This window comes from Malania oleifera, chromosome 3 (assembly GCF_029873635.1).
Source record: "Malania oleifera isolate guangnan ecotype guangnan chromosome 3, ASM2987363v1, whole genome shotgun sequence".
Classification (NCBI taxonomy): domain Eukaryota; kingdom Viridiplantae; phylum Streptophyta; class Magnoliopsida; order Santalales; family Ximeniaceae; genus Malania; species Malania oleifera.
Genome location: NC_080419.1, coordinates 65,221,879 through 65,245,864, shown reverse-complemented (window position 1 = coordinate 65,245,864; position 23,986 = coordinate 65,221,879). Strand labels below are relative to the sequence as shown.

Sequence of the window (23,986 nt, the reverse complement as noted above, 5' to 3'; positions counted from 1 at the left end):
TGAAAAAATAGAATTTGAGATTTGGAGGAGGTCAGAAACAAGTATAACCTATTTTAATATTATATTATTATTGATTATAGATTTGTAAATAATTTCAATTCTCTCCTATTTTAATAATTTAAAATTTACATTATTTCATTTTTTTTTTAAAGTCGTCGTCTTAGTCAAGAAACGCTCAAAATACAGTCAAACCTGAAGCCGTGGGATTGTAATTTACCTTACAAAAGTAATAGTAGAAAAAATGGAAAACACCGGGCGTTATAATTTTCTTCTGTCGGATATGAATTCACCGAATTCTTCTTAGATTCTCCGGACTCCGGGCCTCTCTCTCGCGCTCTCTCTCTCGCTAGATTCCCTCTTTTCAAATCAGCGCATGGCGGCTGCTATGAAAATTATCTTCGGTCTGTTGACGTTTGTTACTGTTGGAATGATAATAGGTAATGTTTCTGTTCTCAATTATCAATTTTGATTATCTTCTTTTGGTTTTCTTCTTCATTCAATTTTTTCTTTTTATTTTTTTATGTGGTTGGTAGTTTTGATTTTGATGCCGCGTTATTCAATTTCTTAACGTCCGTATGTTTGCTAAGAAAGCTGAGGAAATTATTAGAAATTGAAAAATTGTATGTGTATGCATATGTGTGTATATATGTTTGATACTGAATAGATCTTCTGTGCTCAAACGAGCTCGGGGTAGCATTTTTCAAGTTAGGACTTTTAACGAACATGTGATATGCTGAGCATGTTTGTGATTTAGATTTGATCTGGTCTGTTGTTACCAACAATGGCAAAAATTACTGATGCAGCAGAATCTATTTTCTTTAATTGACCAGAGAATTGAAAATTGCTAACGATATTATAAAAGCTAACGCTATCAACAACTTGTGTGTTCATGATCCAAACAAAATTTTGGCGATACCTTGAAATGCTAAGTGGCCATTTCTCTCACTCTCTCTCTCGCCCCCCACGCCGCCCCTCTCCCACCCCCCCCAAAAGAAGTTTCAGCAGCCTTAAAAGTCTCCGAGGAGCAGGCTCACCCTGGACTGTATCTGCAACAACTCATTTTCCCGAAAAGTTGCATAGACCAGAGACCACAAAGTTCTGACCCAGCAAGGGTTTCACTGACTTCTCCTGCCTTTTGCACAAGTAACACCTCTGACCAAGCAATGCCTCATTTCTTTAAACTGTTTATTGTTAAAATATTTACCCCATAAGTTTTCCAAGCAAACCTCGAAATGTCAGTAGGGTTCTCATAAGAAGATTGGTCCTGATTAGCAGTCCTGTCTTCCATGAACTTCACATAAAATGATTTCACTGAAAAATGATTGTTCTCTGTTAAAGTCCTTCTGACTCTTATCTTCCCTTCAACATTCACCACCTTTGGTTGTCAGGCAGTTAAAGACTCTCATGAAAATGTCCATATTCCAATCACGTGGATCTCTTTTAAAAGACAGAATCTGAATGATATTTATCCCTTTCAAAGTTGCCCACCCTTTCACTGCAGTTGGAAGCAAGATATCAATTTGCTCCTTTAAAGAGGAGTTGTAGGTTATAGTTCTGCTTCTGCTTTTTTTTTTTTTCTCTTGGTAAGAAGCTGAAGGTAACTGTTGAGCTGTAGTTTGAGACTCTTTCTGTTATCTATCTAAATATGGCTGTAAAACATGGCCTTGTTAGATCAAAGTGCATTTATTTGTTATTACACATTCAAAAGTGTAATATAAGTGACATTCAGAATTGGGTTTGCAGGTGCTTTATTTCAGTTGGCATTTATACGAAGATTGGAAGACACATATGGTACATGTTCTCAATCTTTCGTCTTCAAATCATAGATTTTCTTATTTAATTTCAAATTAGTATTTAAGAATTAAATTTTGATAAAAAAAAGGTTAGCTTGGTGCACAAAGCTCCCGTGTATGCAAGGTTCGGGGAAGGGGCAGACCACAATGGGTCTATAGTACGCAGCCTTACCTTGCATTTTTGCAAGAGGCTGTTTCCACGCCTCGAACCTGTGACCTCCAGGTCACACAGCGACAACCTTACCATTGCGCTTAAGCTCCCCTTCTTAAGAATTAAATTTTGATCTCCAAGGAAATTTTGAAGGTCTCAGTTTGGACAAAGTTGGACCAAAATTTCAATTTTGTTTATAGAAATAATGGAAACTTATAGTAATTGTGGACATTTTAAATGAAACTTTGTAAATTGTTAAAATATATGATTTGCATAATTTAAAACAAAAGAAGTTGAAGAAAATGTATACATGACATGACAATTTTATAATATATGGAGTTTATAAATTGCAGATTGCTAATCATGCTAAGGAGAAGGATACATGCTTAAGACTACTAAAACACATACATCTAATACTCATTATTACATAACAAGTATTTTTATGAACTAAACAACTTATTATTGAATTTAATATCTAATCATGTAGTATGATATTGTTTTAATTGAAATATTCATTTGAAATTATTGGCCCATTTTGAAATGCTTCATGTGCTGAAACATGTGTTTTTTAAAGCATATGCTTCAAGTGTGCTTTGTGATCATAGAATATCCTTAAAATTAAAAGGGAAGTTTTATAGGATGGCTATAAGACTAGCTATGATATATGAATCGGAATGTTGGGCGACGAAGAAACAAAATATCCAAAAAGTAAAAGATGCCGAGATGAGAATGCTTAGATGGATGAGTTAGGTGTAGCTCCTATACAAGATAAGGGAGGGACGATTGAGATGGTTTGAACGTTTGCAACGTAGACTACATAGTGCGCCAGTGAGGAAGAGTGAGGTAGTTACTGTGAGGGGCAGTAGAAGGGGTAGGGGTAGACCTAAAATAACTATGAATGAGATAGCGAGTAAGAGTTTAATAACCCCGAATTTGTCAAAAGAAATGGTCCATGATCGCATAAATTAGCAGAAAAGATTCATATAGCCGACGTCACCTAGTGAGACGTAAGGCTTTGTTTTTTTGTTGTTGTTGTTGTTGTATTTTCCTTCCATACTAATAAAAAAACAGGAAGGGGGGAATGTGTCCAGAATATCCTCAGCCAATTTTCTATAACCAAAGCCTTTCCAAGCCTTCAGCTCTTTTGCATCACCTTCAGAAGTTCCTGTTAGATCTTCTGAGGTTCCTCTTTGCAATTTGCAAAAATCTGCTATTTGGTTGGTTCTGCTGTAAACAGAGGGTGATTGGAACCAGCCCTCTTATTTCTTCCCAGAAAAAAAAAATGCTTCACAGATATCCGTCATCCATTTAGTCTGTTCTTTCATCACTCATATACGATCAACTCTTTCTCCATCTCTCTCCTTGATCCAGACTTCATTGTCCAGATTTTTAGATGAGGGGTTGAATGTCTTTGATTCAAGGCTTCAAGCTGCAAATACCTTCTCATACTGCTCCCAGTTTTCACGTGTTTGTTTGCTATTTCAACATCTGTATCTTTATCATGATTGAATATGCTCTGCTTCTGCCTACTTCCTCACCAGATGGAATCTTGTGTTCAGTAGCTTGGCTATTGTGACATAATTTCCATGTCTTCATTTTAGGAGAGCCTTGAATGATAGGGAAACTATTGAGTTATCTTCTTTATTGATTATGTCGAATAATTATAGGGTATCTTCCGAAAATGATGGCCGATATTGGTTGTTGGATTCTTCGGGAGTCTATTCCTGTAAATCTTTCTTTGAATTCTTCTTTGGGACAAATTTTTATATTTTCCTCTTTACAAGGTTATATGGAAAGCCAAAATTCCCCCAAAAATCAAAGTGTTTCTTTGGTTGGTTGTGCTTAATGGGATAAATACTAATGACTTGTTTCAGATGAGGAGACCTTTAAAGGCTCTCCTTCCTGATATTTGTATGCTTTGCTTTAATTGTTCAGAGTCTGTTTCACACCTTTTCCTGCACTGCGATTTTGCATGGTAGGATTCAATTACTTTGAAGAAAGCTGGGTTTGTCCTAGAACTGTGGAGGAGTTCTTGGCAATTTCTGGGTTTTGGGAGGAAGAAGGAAGGAATTGCATTATGGAATGGTGCTTTATTTGCTGTGTTTTGGGGTTTGTGGAAGGAATGTAATGCATTTATATTTGCAGTGAAGAAGTTACCATATTGGTTGGTGTGGGAAGAAATTCTTTTTATGGATTTTTTTTAATGTATGGGCTATGGAAATTTCAAGGGAATGTGTGTTCCAATAACTAAAAAGTTATCATGCCTGAATCTAACTGGGGTTTGCGGTGGTGGAGGAACTTTCAAAAGTTCAGCGTGATTGGAAGTCTCTCCTTAGGGCATCTTGAGTTTCTTTTGTCATTTTGTACTTTTGCAATTTTCTTTTTTGGTTTTCCTGAGGATTATAGACTTTGTTAAGGAGATGTCCTCGCTCCTGCTTGTAAATTCTACCTTTATCTAATGATTTTCTTTTTCTATAAAAAAAAAAAAAACCTATTTCTTTTAATTTGCTTCTGTTCATCCCATATATTGTCATGCCAGTTTGGTTTGGTATTAAAATTTAACTGAATGATGCAAATTCTGAGAAAAAAGATGTTCAAAACATAAAAATGCAAGAGTTCAGTACAATCTCATGGTATTCTGAATATTAAATTATTTTACTTGAATTTATTAGTTTAAGTGTGTGTCATGATTTAAATTTTAAACTTAAACAAGTTTCAACTTTGAGTTTATTTAAGTTTTAATTTCTTCAAAAGATTAATTTTATTTTTTATGAACGTCATTGTTCACAATTTTGGAATTATGAAGTTTTCTTTTATTTCTTCTGTCATTTTGTATGAAAAATGTTATTAAGAAAGGTACTAGCAAGGAAAAACGAAATAAAAAAAGCAAAAATTAGTGAAAGGAGTTTTCTTGTATCATCTTTTTTTGCAGTTAGTTCTGAATAAATTTCACTAGGGAAATCAATTAGGGGCAAAAAAGAAGGAAAGAGTGATACAATTACTGATCAACCACTCACTTTACGTGCTTTAGCTTCCTCTCCCCCCCCCAAAAAAAAAAAAACCACACTCAAAGCATTGTGCGGTGTTTTTGATTGGGATTTCTGTGCTTGGAATTTACAAATGCACTAGCTATCTCTGGGTCCCTCGAAGAAGCTGTCCTTTAAATCTGATAAAAAAACCCCTCTATAGTCAATGTGCCAAAACATGATGCTTGGGTTCAGCCAGCTGGAAGCATTTTTGTCAGCAGTCACTTTCTATTTCTGGGTTTGTGTAGAAAGCTGCGGAAGATGTGATAGACATGCCTTGTGATATGGCCCATATATGTATTTGGAGAAGAGCCCGAATGAACATGCTAAGATCTTTATCATCTAGTACAAATTATTATTTCATTCTATGAGGAAGGGCTTTGGATGTCCCATGAAAGATCATCCAAGAAACAAAATTGTTGCAAAAATATATGGTTTAATTGGAGAGCCACTGCAGAGAAGAAGGTGCCCTTGAATTCCCTAAGAGATTAATAGAGCACAGTTGCTTCAGGGAGCAAAAATCAGAGTAGGCTTATTTCAAATCTTACATAAAATAGAACAGAATAATTCAATTTCCATGGGATAAAAGTTTTAAAATCTTAGTAGTGTGATTTGCAATGTGACATATCCACCCTTTTTTGGCAGTGGTTTAGACTGGTTTTGAACTATCTCTTCAAGGGGAGCATTCATTAAAAAAATAAGGAAAAATATTCTAGCTTTGGTGGGGTTTACCATAAAGACACATACCTTAATGTTCAAAAAATGATGCTTGCCCACAGCTTTGTAGTCTGCAGACATACGAAAAGCCTGCTGAGAATTGGCTATTGCATTCATTTTTACCAAATCCTTTCATATGTTTGTTCCAAATAAAGGCAACACATCACTGTTTTCATAAGAGATGGTTGACTAACAAAGAGGGTATAAGACTATAAGTGTCATTATATTTAAATGTCAAAGAATATAGCATTTTTCAAAAGTCAGGGGCGATCCATGTTTTTTTGGTAAAACTTGAGAGAGACCACTTATTTCGTCATAAAAAAAAATTAACTGTCACAGTGTGCAATGATCAGTCAGAAAATTGAGGAAAGAAGACTAGCTTCATAGATAAGAGGCCACAGTGGACTATGATGAATGTTCAAAGTTTCAAAAATATCTTGTGAATCCATTTGGCACAAGCAAGTCATTAAAAATTCAAAAATATATTTGATCTTCCCAAAGCAGCTTCTAGTACAAAGTGTCATCCTACCCTAGAATATTCCAGCATATTTCAGAACTAGCATTCTTCTAAGAGTTTCTCATGGGACCTTCAACCCAAGAAAGGCAAAGCCACTCCAGTGATCAGTTGGAGAAAAGTAAAAACTACGGCTGCCATGTTTACACCATCTCCCACTATTCTGCTATCAAACTAAATTTGTCAGTCTTCGTAGAAGTTCATTTCTGGACAAACATATGCTTTCCTTTTAAAAGAAAGACAAAACAACATTCCTAAAACTTAAAAAAAGAAATAAAATATTTCAGTTAGTTCTGATTAAGGTTAATGAAGGAGATCAGTTAAGGGCAAAAAATAAGTGAGATAATGAGTTCGATGATGAGAGTGATTTTGATAGTGAATTTGCTTATGAGATATTTATTTTTTGGATAACAGAAAGGCCTGATTGCAAACTGACTGGCTAGCTCTGCAATCCCTATTGAGGGAGCTCATTTCACAAGAGTCCATATAATACAGGGATTGATCTTGTGTGGAATTGAATATCCAGACTGATGTTTCATCTTAGCTAGCTCACCCTTATCACTCAACTTGCCTATGAGGGTGTGTGAAATACGAGGCTTACTGTTATTTATCATGCCAGCAATTCCGTTAGAAGGTTCAGATGGTATCTCTATTCCTTTTGGATGATGGGGTGTGTAAAGATTTGCGGGGGTTACTGATTGAAAAAGGGACTGTATTTTGCCTGCTATTCCCTCTCCCATAAAGGAGATTAAATGGGAAGGACATTGAAGCTCAACAATGGCTTGACCAGATGGTTTGTGGCTCTCTGAACGTGGAGGACAAGTAGTTTGGTCGGATTGTGGGAAGAATAAGGCAAAAAAGGGAAGATCAATTTGATACCATGATAACTCACGTCCACTTCCCACACAAATCAAATCAGTAGGAACTAAGACCTGGACCCCTCAAAGTGGATCCACAAAAATAAACTTTAATGCAGTCTTTCGTTAAAATTCTTTTTTTTTTGTTTGTGGCTGTAGCTAGAGATGCTTTGGACATGGTCTTAAATTTCCACGAAATTGTCGAAATTTCCGATTTCCATCACCCTCGAAATCGAAATGGCTCGATTTCCGTCTTGCATAATTTCCATCGAAATCTCAACGAATCATCTGAAATTTGTCGAAATCTCAAAATTTGTCTAAATTTTAACTATACAATGAAATTTTATCAGAATTCAAATGAGAGATTTAAGAGATTTAAGAGTGAAGTGAAATTTCTCTTTTAATTTATATTATTTATTTTATCGAAACAAAAGATTATTACAAGTTCTTTTGAAATTATATGAAAAAATAAGCTTATAGTAACATTTTATTTAGCCATTCATGTCTACATTATCATTATTTGTATAAGAAATAATATTTAAATTATTTATGAATTTCATTTGTATTAACTGAATATGTTTAATGTGCATTATCTTACAAATATGTTTGATACACATACTATTTTACAACTATTCTACCTCATACAAAACAAAGATGTATTTAATTTGTAATATATTATATATTAGTCCCAAAACTTGTATTATTATGTTTGTTAACCATTTCTAAAGTAATTTCTGTTATTTTTTCAAATCGAAATCGAAATTGACATCGAAATCAAAATTTCCGTACTTTTGAAGCTTCGAAATTTGAGTCGAAATCGAAATTTAAGACCTTGGCTTTGGGGCATGTGATTGGAGCCTGGGCAAATTTCTACCCAGCAGTGGATCCAGCTACTGGTGAAGCTATTGCTGCCTGATTTGCCATTAGCAAAGCAATAACAAAGGGCATGGCTTTGGAAATTGTTGAAGGAGATGCAGAATATATTATCGATGAGATAACCAGCCTAACAGATCTATCAGCTGGAGCTATGGTCAGATGATCAAGGATACAAGGAACTCTCTTCTGGGCTTCTCAGGATTTTTTAACTTCATGCATATGGACTGGCTCATTCCATTAATGCCTGCAGTGCTTGGGCAGCAGCTTCAAGACATATTAAAGGGAGTGTTCACTATCCAGTTCAAGTTCTGCAACCCAACCCCCCCTCCCTTCCCTCCCCTCCCCTCCTGGGGTTTAGAAGGCTACTTTTGCAGACTTCCTGCTCCCCATCTTAGCCATTTTTTTCCCTTTTCCTTTGGTGTTCTGCCTCTTTCTTTGTTTGTGTTTTCAGTGTTGGTTTTGTTTGCTTGTGTTTCCTTGATTTTTTTTGCTTTGTTTTGATAATCCTAGCTTAGCAAAAAAAAAAAAAAGAAAAAAAAAGAAATAGGGCGAAAAAGGGCAACAGAAAGCATCCTATTAAGCAAATAACAGGCTATAAGGAGAGCATCGGTCTAAAAGATTTAAGGAACATGCATATGAAAGAGTAGAGACTGTACTATGTCAAGTAAATGTCTATTTTAACATTCAGCTACTCCATTTTGCCTAGGGGTATGTACAGATGATGTTTGATGAATAATTCCTTTGGCAAAAATTCTGAAGCTCATTTTGAACAAATTCAAGTGCATTATCAGATTGAAAAATTTGAATACTAATGCCAATTTGTGTTTTTATTTCATCGTAGAACTGAGTAAATACATTAAGAAATTCATAACTGTCTTTAAACATATAGATCTAGGTCATACGTGAAAAATCAACCACAAAAGACACAAAATATTGATGACCAGTCAAATTCTTGACTCCACATGGACCTCAAATATCTGAATGAGTAAGAGATAACAATGACTTACTACGAGCCTTAATTCTAGATGGAAAAATGTCCTAGTATGTTTTCCTAATTAACACACAAAACACTCAAAACAGGAAATAGACTTGAGCATAGGAAAGACTTGTTGCAATTGTTAAAGTGGTGGATGATGCAAACGAGCATGCCATTGATCCATGGCTAGAAATTGAAGAAGCTGTGACAAGAGATTTAAGGAACATGCATATGAAAGAGTAGAGACTGTGCTATGTCAAGTAAATGTCTATTTTCCCATTCAGCTACTCCATTTTGCCTAGGGGTATGTACAGATGATGTTTGATGAATAATTCCTTTGGCAAAAATTCTGAAGCTCATTTTGAACAAATTCAAGTGCATTATCAGATTGAAAAATTTGAATACTAATGCCAATTTGTGTTTTTATTTCATCGTAGAACTGAGTAAATACATTAAGAAATTCATAACTGTCTTTAAACATATAGATCTAGGTCATGCGTGAAAAATCAACCACAAAAGACACAAAATATTGATGACCAGTCAAATTCTTGACTCCACATGGACCCCAAATATCTGAATGAGTAAGAGAAAACAATGACTTACTACGGGCCTTAATTCTAGATGGAAAAATGTCCTAGTATGTTTTCCTAATTAACACACAAAACACTCAAAACAGGAAATAGACTTGAGCATAGGAAAGACTTGTTGCAATTTTTAAAGTGGTGGATGACGCAAACGAGCATGCCATTGATCCATGGCTAGAAATTGAAGAAGCTGTGACAAGAATTGGATCTACCACCACCACCTTCGAAATAGTACGTACCATCCTTCTCAAGCTCATCACCAATCCTCTTCTTTGTTTGGAGATCTTGAATAACACAATGAGAAGGAAAGGTCACAGAACAATTATGTGATTTAGTTAACTGACTAATTGATAAGAGGTTTAAGGGAGATTTAGGCAGATATAACACAGGAGAAAGAGGATTAGAAGGAAATGAAAGAATATTTCCATAATCGAACCATTGGAAAGAGTAACCTTGGAGTGTAAAGTAGTGGGTTTTATGGATTGAAATAAATTAGGACTATCATATGGATATGGGAAGAGGCACCAGAGTCAATAACCCATGGTGAGGAGGATGAAGAGGGAAGAAGTACGGGTTGTACTTGAATGGGCCACAGTAGCACTAGAAGAAGAAGACTGGGTTAAGTTGTTGAACCATGCAGAGAAGATTGTTATTCTCTTCTCAGGACATGGTAGATGATGTACTTAACTCCCTAGTGGAGGGGCTAGGTGCGCTAGAAGTGGCAATTGTAGAATCACCTTCAGCAAGAGACTTATAGGCCCAAGTAGGTTTCCTATGGAGATCCCAACATCGATGAATTGTATGATTGTCTTTGCCACAATGTGTGCAAATGCGAGAATTGCTTTTGTGAACTCATTGCTTTGATACACTACTTTTGCCATGATTGCCATCCAAACCTTATCCTTGCCCTCTGACACTTCCCCAACCACAGTTAAACATAGTGCTAACCATGGCTAAACTATCACATGAGGAAGCTTGAGAAGAAGACTGAAAGCCATCTTTGGTGATCCTTTGGATTCTAGCATATGCTTCATTCATTTGATGGAATGGATTCACTGGCAAGAATTTGATCACAGATGGGTTGAAGCTTTGGACTCACCCCAGCTAAAAAACTTTGCAGCTAAGAACTCTGCTTGTTGCCTCTTAATCATCTCAATGTCGGAACTAATTGGTTGATAATTGTCGAGTTCCTCCCACATACCCTTTAGAGTGCTATAATACTCACTAATGGAAAATTCTTGGTCATATTTGAAAAACTTCTCATATATTCAAAAATACGAGTTTGATTTTTTATTTTGTGAGAAGCTTCCACGAGATCATTCCAAAGAATCCACATAGCCTTCACTGTTCTATGAAACATTGCTTTTGCAGCAATTCATGGCTGCATTCTATTGCACAACCACACAAGCAATATGATATTCTCTTTCATCCAATCTTCGTAATCCTTGGAGTCTAGTGACGAAGGAGAATGCAGCCAATATTTGGACTTTTCTTTTGCATTAATATGAACAAGTTGATAGGATCCCTTTTTTTTAGGTCCCCATGTCCCTCCCATGTGGCGACATGGGGACGTATAAAGGAAAGAGAGGGATGGGGTTTCTCTTGCTTTTGGCATAGCAGATTTCAGTGGGAGGCCCGCACGATGGGTTATTAGCTCAGTGGTAGAGCGCGCCCCTGATAATTGGTCATTGTGCCTGGGCTGTGAGGGCTTTCAGCCACATGGATAGTTCAATGTGCTCATCAGCGCCTGACCCTGATATGTCCGCACTGCTTGAGACCATAACAGGTAATTGGAGGATCTGACCAATTTGATGGCTGTGATATGTATGTTAATGTTATTAGTCAAAGCTCTCTCTGTAGAGGCCATCAAAAACACCATAAGGGCACACTAGTATTGGGAATGAGCTCCACAGCAACAATGCGAAATCTAGCACACACAAGTGCAAAGCAGAACTTCAGAACTTCAAGAGGGCTGCTCTAACTATGGAACATAAGTTGTAACGTCCTATGAGGAATTACTTCATCATGTGGAAGTGGGCAGCCTATAACAAGCACCGCAGGCACTTGATTAACGACCTGGTAGCACAGAAGCTACAGTTATGATGGCTGGCAGCAACTAGAACTGAGTGCTGGCAAGAGCAGGAAATAAAATCTTTGAACACCAATAGAAAGAACCAGAAACTGATACAATATTGTAGCAATCAATCACAAGCACACATCATCATCATGCTACAACCAACCAGCGAACAGCAACACAGCAACAGCGGATACCAGAAATGGAGTTTCACACAAGAACAGCAGATACCAAGAACAGAGCATAACCTCACACCAGCAAATCACCATGAACACACTAAGCATCCTGTCAGGGATGCTGCACAGCAGAACCAAGATGAAAGTGACCTTAAATGACTGTCAAACCAGCCAGAAAATTCAGATCTTGAGGAGATTAAAGCTCTGATACCATGCTGTAAAGTTAGAGGTGGAGGCGAGAAGCAGAAAAGAAGAGAAAAACAGAAGAAAAGAAGAAAGAAAGAAAGAGAAAGGAGGAGGCAGCAGTTTCCTGGAGTTATGTTCAGCTCCAGTTCTCCCTTTTATATATTAATAATAAAAAAACTTGAAAAACAGAAGGCATGCAGTCTCTAGTCTTTGCTCTATCTTGCATACCCTGCAATTAGATGTTTATGCTTTTATGTGATTATGCTATGAAATATGAAATGTATTTAGTTGCCAATGAGGTGGTGGAGAATATTTGTAGGAATAAGAAGAGGGGTTTCGTTTTTAAACTAGATTTTGAGAAAGCCTATGATAGAATGAGTTGGAGTTTCTTGGATAGAGTTTTTGCGAGAAAGAGTTTTGGTGTTTTTTGGCGTTGCTGGATCAGGGGTTGTTTGTCTAATGTGTGGTTTTCGGTGACTGTGAATGGTGAGCCAAAATCTTGGTTTGGTGCTTTGAGGGGTATTAGACAAGTAGATCCTCTATCCCCCTTTTTTCCTTTGTCCTTGTAGCATGTTTTGAGAAGGATGGTGGTTAGGGCAGTGGAGAGGGGTTTGGTTAGAGGCTTAAAAGTGGGGAGAGAGGGTGTAGTGGTTTCTCATCTCCAGTTTGCTGATGAAACTACTTTCTTTTTAGATGATCACAGTCTTTCTTTCAAAAGAATCTTGGGCATTCTTCATATTTTCAAGAAGGGGTTTGGGCTTAAAATTAGTATGGGGAAGAGTGGTTTAGTGGCTATGAATGCGACAGTCGAGCGTGTCAGAGAGTGAGCTAACAAAGTGGGGTGTGGTATTTTGGAATGACCTTTGACTTACTTAGGTTGCCCTTTAGGAGGTAACCCTAGAGCTGCAGATCTTTGGAACCCAGTAGTGGAAAGGGTGACAGAGATTAGGTGGTTGGAAGGGAGCCCTCTTCTCATTTGGGGGTAGAATTACTTTGATTCAGGCTTGCTTTGCTAGCATCCCGTTATATTTCTTGTCTGTTTTTAAGATTCCAGTGGGGATTGCTGGCAATCTTGAGGGGATAATGAGAGAGTCTTCGTGGTCTAGTGGGGGGAGTCATAGGTCTAGTGAGCTGGGCTGGGGTTTTTAGATCTAAAAAGGAGGAAGGTTTTAGGTCCTGGTAAACTAGTCTCTAAAAACGCCGCTCTTCTAGCTAAATGGCTACGGCGCTTCCCTCTAGAAGAATTGCCTCTTTGGCATAAAGTAATAAGAAGTAAGTTTGGGATGGATGAGAAATGGTGGAATACCAATGCTAATTTAAGATGCTCTTTGGGGAGTCCGTGGAGCTCCATTTTTTAGATCTATCCTTTTTTCACCCCTCAACACTAAACTTGAGGTAGGAAGGGGTTCTCATATTCGTTTTCAAAAGGACCCTTGGTTGGGAGACGCACCATTTTCCACTTCTTTCTCTTGTCTCTTTCATTTAAGTTCTAGGCAAAATAAAGCCATTTCTTGTTTTGTTGGTGACTTGAGCAGCCCTTTGGTTTCCTGGAATCTCCACTTTAGGAGACTTCTCAATGATAGGGGGATGGTGGAATTGTCATCTTTTGTCATCTTTATTGAATGGGAGTAACTTCAGGGAGGGATGTTCCATTCTTGGTCTTTGGACCAGTCATGAGTGTTTTCTTGCAATCTTGTTTTGAATTTTTGATTCATTCTAACTCTTCTTTCCCACTTTGCTTTATTATTTGGAAGGCTAAGGTTCCCCCTGAAAGAAAGTCTTTCACTTGCTTGGTTGTACTTATAAATACTAATAACTTGTTGCAAATTGGAGGCCTATGAAGGCTCTCTCTCTCCCGATATATGTGTGCTCTATTACTCTAAGACAATTTGCCACCTTCTTTTGCATGTGAATTTGCTTGGAGTATATGTAATATGCTTTTTGGTGTTATGGGAGAAAGTTGAGTTTGTTCTCCTTCGGATCCTTCGTAGGCTTTGGTAGAAGGAAGGAATGGGCAACTTTATGGAAGCGTGGTTTTTTCATAGTATTATGGGGTTTATGGATGGAATGTAATACTAAAATAGATGCTGGTCTGGGAAAAATGTTAAGTACTTTGCCTCAATGTGGTTTGTCAGTTATGGAATTATTTAAAGAAGTAAGCTTCCAGGAGTTTCAAAGAGATTGGAGAAACACGCTGACTTAATCTCTTTTCTCTTGGGTATTTTTATTTGTTTAGTTTTGGAGTGTCTCAGTTTGTCTTGGGAGATATCTCATTCTCCCTCTTGTAAATTCCTTATCTATTAATGATATCTTCATTTGTTATAAAAAAATAAAATAAAATATGAAATGTATGTTCCATCCTTTACATTTATGATTTTGTAGTTTAGATTAGAATTATACTAAATAAAATAGTGAATAGTAATTGCTTGAACTCTTTTCTCCTTTTAGTGAGAAAAGAACCAATATAACATTTAACATGTTGAGTGTGTATTATGTGTACATGTGTACGATGTAACTTGGTCTAAAATTTTTGTAAAAATAATTTAAGACATTAGTACCTAAGGTTTTGGAGTCAAAATATGGATTCTATAAGTTTTAACAAGTTTGTTGATGCCATATGCACTAATTCATAGATGTGTTATCTGGTGTTTGTTATGTATGACCTGAAAGGACCAAGACTGCTACTTGTTATGCAAACCGCTGTTTTTTGAAACTATGGTTATGGGTATGTAAAACTCCATTTTAGTATTCTTGAGATGATGTGCTGGGTGTACATGTAGGCTATGTAGCTAACATAGTAATGTGCAGGGTTTTAAATTGTGGTAATGGGTGGCATAATGTAATAGTATCGAGTTTAACTGGAAGTGGGAGTAGCGGATGTTACGTAATAGGGAGTGGGTGTAATGGCTGTGAATTCTTTCAAGCATGCACAACCTTGTGCATATTAGTGTATTTGCATGCTTTAAGCTTTTAACCTCTTCTTAGAAAGAGTTTTAGTTTATTTTGGATCCTTTAGTTCAACTAAGTTCTTTGGTTGGGGCAAGAAATTTACATTTGCTTTAAACCGCCATTGAAAAAATAATTGTGTGTGTATTTATACTTTCTCATTGTTCTTATGCATGATAAATTCTTATGTGTGATAAATTAAATAGTAAAACAATATACGTTAGACACTAGATAAACTATTACACACATAAGACATACAAATATACAATAACTAGAAAAGAAAATAAGCTGAAGTTGAAAAATATGGAACGTAAATATCAAATTGCTAAAATTATCAAAATAAAATATTTTCCTAACAAGTTAGTATTTTCAAATTGTTAATTAATGCATCTCTTGTGATTATTTAAAAAAAATAGTAAATTTTGTATCATTATCAACCTCATTATAATCTTTTCTTCCTTGAGCCACATAGTATATCGAGAATGGTTTATGAAACCGGGGAAAAAATGTAAGTGAGAAGATAAAGCAAAAAATAAAATAAATTTTTTGGCGTAAAAGTTGTGTAGTGGTTATGTAACAGCCGTAATGGCCTTTACGTAATGGTCTTTAGGAGTGTACAAAAATTAACGAAAAATCAAAAACCAGACCGAAATCACAAGCGGTTCAGTTTTTTGGTATTTGGTTTCAGTTTCAAAACATAACCGAACCGAAAAAATTGGAAAACCGATTTAAATTGCAAATATATATATATATATAAATTAATATAATTACTTAATAGTTAATAACTTAATATATATAAATTTGGGCTAGAGATGGAGTCGTCGGGGGCTAGGCTAGGTTTTCAATTTCAGACTTTCAGTATCTGAGATTCTGAGTACTCTCTGCGTCTGCGACTCGTCGCCGACTCTGCCTGACTGCCTGTCAGCTCTCTCTCAGACTCTCAGTCTCTCTCCATCAGTACGTCTCTCGAGACTCGACTCTCAGTCTCTCACTCTCTGTGTCTGCGACACGCCGACTCTACCTGACTGCCTCATGGCCTTCTCTCTCAGACTCTTAGTCTCTCTCCGTCAGTCCGTCTCTTGAGTCTCGAGTCTCGACTCTCAGTCTCAGCCTCTCAGACACTCAAAAGAGTCGAAATCGATGCCAGGCAGAGCAGCTGTGCCCTGTGCTGCACCATGGCCGTCGACGGCCGGCGGCCTCTGTGGCACTGCCTCCCTCTCCTGTCTTCTCAACTCAAAACTTGTGAAAAATAATTGTTAAATAATTAAAAAATCGGTTAAAAACTGAAAAAACTGTAACCGAACTGCCATTGTTCGGTTCTCCGCAGGATAATGCAGCTTGTTCGGTTTTCGGTTTCGCTTTGGGAAGTTCAAAACCACACCGCTCAGTTCGGTTTGGCCCATAACCGAACTGAACCGAATTGATTACATCCCTAATGGTCGTGGTCTGTAACAGTCGCTGTGGCTGTGATTGTGTAACGGTATTAGGAACACAAGAAACCATTACATATGACATTATGTAACGCTCGCAGCTGTTCTTTAAAACTAGTTGACAAACGTTAGTAGATTATGCCCAATTGATAATCTTATGACCAGGAGTCTTTTAGAAAGAAGTATTGAGAAATATAAATTGCTTATCCTTTACTTCTTCAAGGACTTAGGAAGGTAGTAAGCAATGGTGATTATGGTTTGGGAATGATGTCATTTGTTGTTGCACGTGGCCTATGTTTACCAGCTACATGAGCAGGGCTTCGTGGTGTTTTCAGAGAAAACCTACAACTGAGTCAAGCTTAAAAAGTTCTGGTGCTTTTTTGTTTAATTACTAGCATTAGTCCTTCATTTTACTACCACTGGTACTACTATTGCTACTGTTAATCTTATTTTGATTCCTCTTGCTGCTGAAATGCTACTTTAAGAACATGACTAGTTCAGGAACGGAAGTAAGTTCTTGAGGTTCCTGCTTGCTCCCCTTCCCCTACCCAATAAAAAAATTTATGCTTGGCATTTTTTTCCTGATTTATTTTATTGTTGCTTTCATGTTTGTTTGTTTTTTCTTTTTTCAATTTTCAGGTGTCTGGAGCACATCAATATTATGTTACTGTGTAAAATTTATTTTGATGTCTTGATCATAATGTATCTGTATTGTTTGTATGAGCTCTTTAAGACACATGAACTTGTCCTGTACAGGCACTGAGTTTCCCTCTAGAAGAATGCGTGAAAGTGGGAATTATGGTTATCTTCATTTCCCTGGAGGTTGGTATGTTTCCTAGTAGTTTCTGTTTATAATATGCACAGAACAGAAAATTTGTTCCCATATTTAAGCTCTGCCTGAAGAATTTCTGACAGCCAATTTGAATAATGCAATTTATGTTTTTGAGTTTTGGACATTTTGGTATTTTTGCTTCATTTGGGAAAAAGTGGTAAAAAGGAGCTATTCCATTAAACTTTAACATGATTTTTATTTTTTCTCTTGATGGGTAACATGGATTATTATTCGCATTTTACATTTTTAAAGGCTAATACATTATAAAGAACATTTCCAAATATTTGGTCATGTAGTACATGCAATTGCCATAATTTATGTATAATCAATGACACAATTATTGCAGTGGCATATTTACTTTTATCCACATATTTTATAAATGTGGATGTTTCTGAAAACATGGTTGGGTATTGTATCATCCCATAAAAAGAAGAGTTGTGTGCATTTTCTGTGCTCTTGGCTCGTTCTAATATTTGTTTTCTGTTTAAAAATATTTCAGGTTGGGCCAATGACAAAGAAGCTGAAATTTTACGTATTGGTTATGTATGTGCATCTTGGTACCAAAACTAGATAATCAAATGTTTGGTCCTTTATTTTTCTTCCATGTTCAGCATTCGTTGAGAAAAACAAGTTTAGATTGGGCATAGAGGCATAAATAAAAAAAGAATTGGTATGATTGTTCAAGAACATTGGTGCTTTTTTGTTTCAGAATATTAAGTCTCACAAGCTTAAGTTGTAATTGAATCTTTTTCCTGTATTTTGTTTATTTTTATTAAAAAAAAAATGAAGTGTCAGCACATATATAATTTTCTTATAAAAAAAAAACTTAATTTAGAAACAATCGTCCTATCTTAGAAATCTAGGTGCCAATGTGCCATTCACAATTTTTGCTTATTCTATATAAGCATACACTCTATTTTGGAGCATGTGCCTTATAACAATCCTGTTCCTGTTCCTGTTCCATAAGCTAGGACCCTTTCATTTCAAGTAACTTGATCTTTCTCCAATCTAAATTTTGATATATATATATATATATTGATAGAAAAAGAAGAATTTTATTAAGAGATTAAGAATGTACAACCAGGAGAATAGGCCATCTCCTTAGCAAAGTCAGGAAACAACCAGAAGAAACAGAAAAAGCTGAAAGACAAAAAGAACAAACAAAAACCAGCGCAATCTAGCAATCCAACAAATTAGGCCAATCACATTGAATGTCCAAAAATCTCACCAATTAAATTATTATGACCCACACACCAAAGAGAAGCCAAATAATGAACTTCTCCCAAACCAGCAAATATGGCTTCTTTCCTTAAAAAATGCATGCATTGTGCTCCATCCACAATCCCCGAGATACTGCAAAGACGTGCATTTCCTGAGTGCCACCCTTTACTTTTTTCCTGCCAAAACTGACAAAAGAAACTGATGAAAAGTCGTCCTCAGAAAAAGATGCGATGCAGATTCTGAACAAATAACTTATTCCATAACCTTCAAGCAAATCAGTGTATAAAAAGATGCGATACAGATTCTGAACATTTTGTTTTAAGTACACACTTGTCTGGAGAGAGGGCCTTCAAAGGAAGGTCTAGGATCCTCTAAAAAGAATATAGTATCATCAACAAACTGAAGGGGCGAAACAATAACCATCTCCCTCCCCAACAACTCCCTAACACTCTCATCTGGCACATTAATAGCTGCAATATAGTCCCCATATTAATCATAAGCCTAGAAGCCTTCTCAAAAATATGGAGAACACCCAAAATATTCAAAAAGCTTCGTCTATAATCCTCTAAAAAGAAGACAGTACCCTTAGCAAACTGAAGATGCAATACCATCACCCCCTCGCTCCCCACTTCCAACCCTTTCACTAAATCTCTATCCACAGCCCTACCCACTGACCTCATCCACTAAAACAAACAAAAACAGGGAAAGGGGGTCACTTTGCTTAATCTCCCTCGTAGCCTTAAATCAAGATTTAGGTTCACCATTCACTAAAACCAAGTAACTCACATTATACAAACGATCCCTTGTCCATGAACGCCACCTCTCGCCACACCTCTTCCTTGTAAAAATCTTGTCCAAGAAATTCCAACTCCTATCTAGCACCACACTCAACCTGTTAGCTAAAAATTTAGTGATAATTTTATAAACACTAATAATTAAACTAATAGGTCTATAGTAAAAAATCTTGATGGATCTACTCTTCTTCAGCATCAGAGTTATGAAAGTGGAGTTAATATACTCTTGCTTAAAATCCCATTCCCATAAAACTCATTAAAAAGTAAAAACTTTAAGCAAGTCACCCTTAACCACCTCCCAACAGTCTTGAAAGAGAGCCAATTGGAACCTATCCGGCCCTAGAGCATTATCCCTCTCCATCCCAAAGACGATGCTCCTCACTTCCTTTTGCTCGTAGGGCTCTCTAAACAAGCTACCTTATCACCAGACAAAGGATCCCTATCTAAACCTTCAACCATCAGTCTACTACCATCCTTAGGATACAAATTAAAATAAAACTTAGTGAGCTCAGAAGCAATTCATCTTTGGGGATCCCTATCTAAACCTGCAACCATCAGTTTACTACCATCCTCAGAATACAAATTAAAATAAATCTCAGTGATCTCAGAAGCAATTCAGCTAGGGTCCGAGATAAACTCCCCCTACCCTCATCCAACTCTCCAATTAAAAAAATTTCCTCATTTTACCATTAGCTATCCTATGGAAAAATATAGAATTACAATCATCATCCCCAACCTATTGAAGTATTCTTTTACGCCCATATGTGCTTGACAACCCTATAGAGTAAAAGGAGAATTCAACATTTGCGTCATGCAGCCCTCTTTAGTTGTCATAGAACTTTATTTTTTTATTATTATTTTGATAAGAAAAGACCTACTAAAAAGAATAGCAATAATAACCTAGGCAAGGACAGCAAGGCCTCGAAAAATAAAAAATAAAAATAAAAAAGGAAGAAAAAAATCTGACAAGAATTAACCAAGAAACCCCCTCTTCAAACCCTTTCTATCATAGTTCACCAAGCACTTTGAATTTGCTAGTTCCTTTTATCCATTCTTCACCTTTTATCACTATCGAGTTTAACTTCATTTCCTTTTGGATCAATCAGCAGCAAGCCCATCTTACACATCAATTGCTGAGCTTCTAAATCCTTCCCAGCAATTTATCCTTCCCAGAAATTTTTTCCACAGGGGTGGGCAGAATTCCATCTTTACACAGTTGCTTTTATCCATTCCGTCATTCTCAAAAGTTATCTCCTTCTATCCTTCCATTGGAGACGGCGGCAGATATGATATGTCTCCAGGTAAATCAGATGAGTCAGAAATATTCCGTCTCATCCAAAAGCAACCGCCCATGACAATCAAATGCACCAAGGACTTGACTGTCATTATCTGAGACATCCCCTACTTCTGGACCTTTGCTAACACTCTCACCTGTAGCACCATTCTTAACATATGGATCTTCCACAATTCATAAACTTCCTTCTGTATCTCTCTCTTTTTATTTTTTTATTTTTGGGTTATCCCACCAGAATTATCTCAAGTCTCTTAAAATATTTTTCTCATTTCAACACTCATCCACCCCACCTTCCGATCAGTATAAATCCTTTGGCCCCTAAACGTATCAGACTTGGTTCCCTTACCAATAGATTTTCTCCCCAAAACATTTAATTTCCCCTGAATTTGCCCACACAAGCTTCTTCATACTTTGTAAACCTCACTCCCCCACGCCCCACTGGAGGCTCACTGGTTGTTTTCTCCTCTTTGCTGATTTCCTCTCCCACTTGTACAGAAGCATCAACCATACTTCCTGAGTTGTTTGAATCAAGAGTGGCTTTTACTGTCCCCTGCCCTTCAGGACTTACTGGATTGATATCTCTCCTCTGTAAAGAGGTAGCAGCTGGTTTCTCTGTCGCCAACTGCGAAACAGAACTAATTTTGGTCCCAACATGTTGCAAAGTTGGAGATGCATATTGGGCCTGCTTCATAGAAGGAAATTTGATTCACTCCATGGGCTGCCCATTAAAATTATTAACTGAGGTTTGGGCCTGATTGCCAGCGGCAACATCTTGCAAAGCCTGGGATGGAAGTTGGGCCTGGTTCGGAAAAAGTACTTGAGATGGAAATCCCTTTCTCAACTAAAATTGGGCTGAATAACTTTTTTATTATGTTTCTTTTCTTAAGCAAAAATAGAATTCCAGTATTTATGTTATTTTATTTCTTAATTAATCTGTTTAGAACTTTCTTATTCATGCTATTTTGTTTTAATACAATCTTTTAAAATTTATTAAAGAGGATGTAGCTGGCTTCTGTGTCTCCAACTGTGAAACAGAACAATTTTTGGTCCCAACATGTTCCAAAGCTGGAGATGGATATTGGGCCTGCTTCAGAGAAGGAAATTTGACTCAATCCATGGGCTGCCCATTAAAATTATTAACTGAGCTTTGGGCTTGATTGCCAGCGGCAACATCTTGCAAAGCCTGAGATGGAAGTTGGGCCTGGTTCGGAAAAAGTACTTGAGACGGAAAGCCTTTTCTCAATTTAAAAAAATTGGGCTGAATAAATTTTTTATTATGTTTTTTTCTTATAAGAAAAAGTAGAATCCCAGTATTTATGTTATTTTGTTTCTTAATTAATCTTTTTAGAACTTTCTAATTTATGCTATTTTGTTTTAATAAAATATTTTAAAATTTATTTTTTGGTGCTTTTGTTAACCTTGTTGTCGTTCTATATTATAATGATCACAACTGGTATGATGTGTGTGGGGCATAGGCAGCGCTGCCAACCGCCTGCATGGATATATTGGAAGAGTGTGAAAGCTTGTCACTTGTCACAGTTTTTTTTTGTTGTTTGCAAAAAAAAAAAATTTATTATGTGAAAAGGAAAGAGAACCAAAAGTCCTCAAGAATAAAAGCAGAAAAACAGATATATATATATTCCCCATATTTAGATTTCTTAATGTTATAGCTTGATATATGTTGTTGGCCTACAACCTATTAGCTTAAGCTTTTAAGTAAAGTGGTCACCTAACACTTAATATATTTGAAATAAGCGCATTCCAAAAATGGAGCTGAATATGTTTTCTACTAAAAAGGTTTCTTCTGAAGATTACTATGTTTCAGTACCTTTTTAGTTTCTAGTTATGCCTCTGTACTTACCACTTACATCTTTTCAGTTTTTTGTTTTTTTGGCCCTGTATTTGTCATGTAGGTCAAACCAGAAATAGTTAGCTGGTCGCCACGAATCATTGTATTCCATAATTTTTTGAGTATGGAGGTATGAACACACTAAAATGATCTTTCTTAGATTATATTTTTGAGCAATCTACTTGCCATGTCTTTGTTTGTTTCCTCAATATTCTGGCTGTTGTATGGGTTTATTTGTTTACTGGTGCTTCATATAGATGAAGATATTGTAATGGAAAATAATAGTCAAAAAATACATTCTCTCACATCCGCCTTAAACATGTTATGCGAGTGTAGACAAAAATCACAGCATCCAGATATTTTTGAGCTGAAAGAGGAAACAAGCAGCCATGTGGAACTTTGCAAAGAAAAGCTGCAATTTGGAGAAGGTAAAACAATGGTGCCCAGTTCAAGATGTTGGCAAACAAAATGATAATCAATGTCAATATTTAGTGCTCTCATGGAAGGTAGAATTGTGAGAGATCTTAATTGCCTCTTTGTTGTCACAGTAACGGGGGGAGGTGATGGAAAATGCCATTCAAACAGAAGCCAACAAAGCTAGACAATATTAGTAGTATGAGCCATGGAATGATACTCTACTTCAGCTTTGTAAGCAACATATTGTTCTTGTTCTTCTAGGAAATAAGAGAATTGCCCAAAAATTAAAAAGCCTGTGGTATACTTATGGTCAGAAATATCCCCAGATCAATTAGCATTAGCTTTGCTGCAAAGCTCTAAGGAAGAAGTCAAAGGTCACTGCAAATTGTGAAAAATCATCTCTCGTATATAGTGCAGGATTTGAAATAAAGCAGTCCAATGAGTAATGTGAGGTGCGATTGTGCGAAGACAAGAGGCCAGTGCATTACATGACCAATGATACTTGGGAATTGATATCTCTTCCCTTTGACAAATCTGCGGTTGGTTGTTGCTGGGTATATACAATAAAAGTCTATCCTAATGGTTCTATGGTTCTCAAAGCATGGTTTGGTTGATTTAGTGCTATAGTCAGTACTTGAGTTTGGCCTTCGACTGTGTGCAATGGATCACTTTGTGTACTTGAGTTTTGCTTGAAGCCATTGCTTGACATCCACAATTCACCATCCTTATCTGGTCACTTCTTGTGATGATGATATCATCAGCATAAACTACTAAAAGCACCATATTTGTCTCCTTTTTGCAAAAAAATACCAAATGATTAAATTAGCATTGAATAAAGCCAAATGCAGAGACCACCATACTAAATTTGTCAAACTAGGCTCAAGGAAACTGCATAAAAACCATATATGAAATTCAACCTACATACTTTACCATCCTCCCCCTGAGCAAGATACCCAGTAGCTAGTAGGTTGCTCCTTGTATACCTAATTTAGTAAATTTCCATACAAAAGGGCATTCTTCACATCCAACTGGTATAAGGGCCAATCAAATTAATTGTTAAGGAGACCAATACATGAACAAAATTTAGTCGAGCAACAAGAGAGGTCTCACAATAATCAATACCATATGTTTGGGTGTACTGCTTGGCAACCATTCTTGCCTTAAGCCATTGGATAGGGAAGATATTTGATAATGTAAACCCAACGACACCGAACTATTTAATAGGAGCAAGATCTGCCAAGACCCATGTCCCTCAAGTGGTCAAGGCATTGAT

At 36.6% G+C, this 23,986-nt stretch overlaps 1 protein-coding gene across 1 annotated transcript in view; it reads left to right on the top strand.

The window, feature by feature from the left end:
• The first annotated feature begins 215 nt into the window (after positions 1 to 215).
• LOC131151971 (prolyl 4-hydroxylase 1) overlaps positions 216 to 23,986 on the top strand; it is a 71,981-nt gene continuing 48,210 nt past the window's right edge. The window contains exons 1-5 of the mRNA XM_058103506.1: positions 216 to 437; positions 1,744 to 1,791; positions 17,063 to 17,128; positions 17,638 to 17,681; positions 22,361 to 22,426. Coding sequence (XP_057959489.1) covers positions 374 to 437; positions 1,744 to 1,791; positions 17,063 to 17,128; positions 17,638 to 17,681; positions 22,361 to 22,426 — 288 coding nt within the window. The 5' untranslated portion in view covers positions 216 to 373. The remainder of the gene's footprint in view (positions 438 to 1,743; positions 1,792 to 17,062; positions 17,129 to 17,637; positions 17,682 to 22,360; positions 22,427 to 23,986) is intronic.